Source organism: Aplysia californica, unplaced genomic scaffold (assembly GCF_000002075.1).
Source record: "Aplysia californica isolate F4 #8 unplaced genomic scaffold, AplCal3.0 scaffold00090, whole genome shotgun sequence".
Classification (NCBI taxonomy): Eukaryota; Metazoa; Mollusca; class Gastropoda; order Aplysiida; family Aplysiidae; genus Aplysia; species Aplysia californica.
The window spans coordinates 27526-32525 of record NW_004797360.1 but is presented as its reverse complement, the minus strand read 5'-3'; the positions used below and the strand labels follow the sequence as shown (position 1 = coordinate 32525).

General features: G+C 38.4%; 1 protein-coding gene across 2 annotated transcripts in view; it reads left to right on the top strand.

Moving 5' to 3' along the window:
* The window catches only part of LOC101853151 (cartilage matrix protein), a 10445-nt gene extending 9024 nt beyond the window's left edge, over positions 1-1421 (top strand). For both annotated transcript variants that reach the window (XM_005094829.3, XM_005094828.3), the window contains exon 5: positions 39-1421. In XM_005094829.3, the coding sequence (XP_005094886.1) occupies positions 39-1115 (1077 nt within the window). In that variant the 3' untranslated portion in view covers positions 1116-1421. The remainder of the gene's footprint in view (positions 1-38) is intronic.
* The last annotated feature ends 3579 nt before the right edge of the window (positions 1422-5000 follow it).

Sequence of the window (5000 nt, the reverse complement as noted above, 5' to 3'; positions counted from 1 at the left end):
CGCACTAAATCTGATAATACTTTTGTTTTTCCTTAAAGGTCACTTCAAGGTTCTTCCTGGGCCCTACAGAGATGAGAGTAGGCGTGGTGACTTACAGTGACACACCGATGACCCTGCTCGCCTTGAATGAGCTTCAGACACACCAGCACATTCGACGCAAGCTGGGAAAGGCGTCTTACATCACAGGTAAAACCAACACAGCTTTGGCACTCAATCACGCAAGACGCCACTTCCATACGCACACTGCAAACAGCGCGCACGTGGCTCGCTTCATCGTGGCCCTCACTGACGGGGAATCAGACTCCGTGAAAGCAACGATAGAAGAAGCAGACAGAGCTAAGGAGGAAGGAATCAGAATATTTACAGTTGGAATTGGATCCAAGTCGAAAGCGGAGGATTTAATGGCCTTTGCAAGCCAACCATCAGATCGCTTTGTGCTCCGTGTGGACGATTACAAATCTCTCAGAGATATCGATGAACTGTTGGCCATCAAAACATGTGACGTGGCTTCGTCACTTCGTCCTCCTACCAAGTGCCCCAGCTCTCCTATGGACCTGGTATTTGTCTATGACACAAACGCGTTAACGCCGCAGCATCACCGATACATCATCGGCGTCATATCTGACGTCACTGAAGCAAACGGTCTCAACAGTAGTGACCTGAGGGTGGGGGTTCTTCGTGAGGCGTCCGCGCTTGGTGAACCAGGTCTACACGACATCGAACTTACCAACCAATGGGACCGCTGGAATTTTAAACATCGTCTGGAAGCTTATGAATCTAGACGGGCATCTATTTTCCTGTTGCTGCAGAAGGCTCGCCACAAGTACTTTCCCCCAACGTTCCAGTACGAGGTCTCAAGTCATAAGAAAGTTGTAGTTCTCTTCGTGGACTCAGTTTTGGACAAAGAACTTGCGTCCAATCTGGAAGCCATGCGTCTCCGGAAGTCTGGAGTGACCATTATTGTTGTGAGCGTAGGGAAATATTACAAGAAACTTCAGTTACATCAGCTAGCGTCACACCCCATCAGTAAATACATTTTGAACTCACCATCTGCTCGAAATGGTTATCACAAAGCAGAACTAGTCTCAAAACTGATACAAATATTATGTGAGTAGCGTTTGAATTTATTTCAGTCATGATTTGTTTTCGAAAATTGTTATTTATTTAATATTGAAGACTTTCCACAGTGCTAAAATATGTATATATATGCTAATTTATCGATTGTTGACTTGAATTGGTGTTAAATTATTTAATACTAGAGAATGCTTTCTGAGACCAAAAGATAATTATGTATTATATGATGTTTGACAAATGAGAAATTAAATGTATGTACTTGGAAACATGCACATGTTCCACTTACGCATACAAAGAGAGAGAGAGAGAGAGAGAGAGAGAGAGAGAGAGAGAGAGAGAGAGAGAGAGAGAGAGAGAGAGAGAGAGGAGGGAGAGAGAGAGAGAAATGGAGAGGAAGGGGAGAGAGGAAAAAGAAAGTCAATGGGAAGAGAGAGAAAGAGAGAGCGAGAGAAAGAGCGAGAGAGAGAGAGCGAGAGCGATCGAGAGAGAGAAAGAGAGAAAGAGAGACAGCCAGGATGGGAGGAGAGTGAGAAAGTGTGTATGTGTATGTGTGTGTATGTGTATGTGTGTGTATGTGTGTAAAGAGAGAGGGGGGAGAGAGAAGGAGAGAGAGAGAGATAGAGAGAGAGAGAGAGAGAGAGAGAGAGAGAGAGAGAGTTGTTTGGTTGTAAACACATTAGGTTCACACGTATTGTTGTACATGCTTTTGTTGATGAAGATTCCTTTTGGAATGTCTACCGTTCATCATGCACAATCTTGTATTGGAGGATGAATTATCCAAATCATTTGCGTTTCCGATAAGTTGCATTTCATCTTGTACTTGATCGATATATAGTTTTGGCTTAGAGCGAATTTTGGTAGCAAACCTAAAGATTCTATTCGCAGTGACACAATGTGATATGTTGAGGTTTGCCGTAGTAGGAACTTATTCCATTACAGATTTGCATTAGCAAAACTGATTAAACTGGTATTCTTTTGAATAAACAGAAGTGGTCTATGGCTGTTCTGCAGCCCTGACCCTGGAGCAGATGAGATCTAAAGTCTATAGTTTTCTCTGGAAAGGAAGAGAGACCAATGAAAAGTATGAAGAGAAACCAATGGTCCTGGTTGAGCACTAGGTAGGTTGGCTAGAACTAGTAACTACGAGTAAAATTGAATCCAGAAAACCCACTCCCTTCCCTTGTATTGGGAAACTTGTACCCGAATGAACTTTGCAAGTATTTTTTCTATGTTGATACCGTTATTGAAACTGATCGACCAAGTCACTATTATACTAGTCCTAATCAACATGATTGTGTACATTGTACATTGTATTACGATAATTATTTGTAATACATGTAATTGATTACAATATTGCTTATTTTGTGTACAACCAATGACAATCGGAATGAGTCTATGGACATTTTGCTGATTATTATAACTGGCCCGTCACTTGAATGATTGGTTCAGAACTTTCGGAACTGTTTGGTTGATTGGTTGTTATACCACAGCATCTACACACTTCGAGAGGTGCTTCTTCAGGGGACGGAGCGTTTATAGGAATGCCCCTTGTGCAGTGATGTCGGTCCTTCACACAAGTAAACAAGTATACCACTATAGTATGCCTCTGAATTATATTTTTCAAATCTTCAAACAGATACAATGTAGGCTAGTCCGAATCGCAGCGTTAAGATATAAAAAATAGAACTCTCTGTTATTTCTTATTTGTTTTCTAGAGGCAATAGGATTGTGTCTGAATGGTTTGATTTGCATCTGAAAGAATTTTATACCGTCGAAACAATCATTTGACGGATGAAACCCCCACACATCAAAGAAAATAATAACAAACTTAATTTTTATTCTCGACTGTGAGAATGAGGTTGTTTACACACACGGCTTTTTCATGATTTTGAATGATTTATAAGGTTGGATCTCTTATTATAGGAATTACTTTCCAGAATAAAAGAGAGGTATGTAGATTCTCAATCCAGAGATAGGATTGTGACATTTTGATATTATAATGCGTATCATACAAATTATAATGTAATGTGCAGGTCAGTTGATCATATTATGGTCCTAAGTTTGGAATCTGACATATTTTAAAACTTGTATTAGTACTGGAAAGAATTTAAAAGAACAAAGTGAATCTCCGCGTCTTTCTACCTCAAAAGGTTTAGATTTTTTCTTCTTCTCCCTCGCTCCGATTTTTCACATTAACATGCTGTACATTATTGTTTTAAATCCCCCGGTTCAACTGGTAAAAACTGTTTCCGAGTACAAACTGAATTATGTGACAATGCTTTCTTGTGTATGTGCGTGTATATATGTTGCTTATTTGTTTTTGCATTATGGTTTTTACTTTGTTTGGTGCAAATGTAATCTTGCAAAAAACATGGATTTTTTTTTCCGGGGAGGGTTGGGGGGGGGGAGGGTGAAACAGAATGTCAGAGGAAGATTTGTAACACGAAATGTCATGCTTTTAGATATATCGACTTCTACTCTACAGATGTATTAGAGTGCTAAAATTAGATAGATAGATAGATAGATAGATAGATAGATAGATAGATAGATAGATAGATAGATAGATAGATAGATCGATAGATAGATAGATAGATAGATAAATAGATAGATAGATAGATGGATGGATAGATAGATAGATAGATAAATAGATAGATAGATAGATAGATAGATAGATAGATAGATAGATAGATAGATAGATAGATAGATAGATAGATAGATAGATAGATAGATAGATAGATAGATAGAGGTAGGGGGAGAAAGAGATAAGGAGAGTTAAACAGACAGACAGACAGACAGACAGACAGACAGACAGACAGACAGACAGACAGACAGACAGACAGACAGACATGAGAGAGAGGAAGTCAGAAAGATGGAGAGAGAGGGAGAAAAAAAGAGAAAGAGAGAGAGAGAGATGAGTAGCAGTAGAGAGAGGCCAATGTGTTATTGTCGCCCATGATATTTATGGCGTTATTTTCTCATCTCATTTGCGTCTGTTGGAAAGTTGAGTTATGTAAATTTTGGAAAAAAAATCATAATAGGTTTTACAGTCATTCCTAGATTATGATAAATCTTCGACCTCTGTAAAAAAATAGTATTTTATGCTCACTATTCTGAATCACACAGTTGTCACGCTTTAAACGCATTTAGTTTTTCAAAGTCACTTTTTTCACTTTGTTGTTGTCTCAGCCTTTATTTAGATCAAGTCTGAGCATACAACATTTTTGTAAATCTCATAGAAATCCATGGGAGAATTCAAAGAAAAACTCATTAATGCGAAAGGTTATATTATGCTATTAAAAACTATGTTCATAACATGTTACTTTTTGTATGAAATGTGATTACGATATAATAATCTACAATCGGTACCAAGAGTGCTTAACGATTGTTTTTGCTTTTCCAGGTTCTAGTCCAATGTCAGTTTTTGAATTGGAACTTTTCACCGCAAACGTAAATGTGTATGTCTCAGTGTAGACTGAATGTTTTCTGAAGCATTTTTGTAAAAAAAAAAGAATTCGTACTTACACGAGCGAGTATATCGCCCTACACCCCACACCCGCTCCCCGGTCAAAAATTGAAAACTTGACATCTAAGTCTCACATTGATTGTAACTCAAATACACAGAGTTTTAGAAGTGTTCTTGTGATATTTTATGTTTTATTGTACCATGACATCATTATCCATAAACACATCTGAACGAAATAAACAAACTTTTACCCCTCACGATTAATTCTATGTACGTATGTGATTCCATGCTTTTGTACAGAAATAAAAAGACATGGTTTATAATTCAGTTAAGACTAGACGAACTTAATTATCTAATTGGGATTTTTGTTCTCTTGCACTTGCTGATAGTGAACACGTGCAGTTACAACATGTCTCTCTCTCTCTCTCTCTCTCTCTCTCTCTCTCTCTCTCTCTCTCTCTCT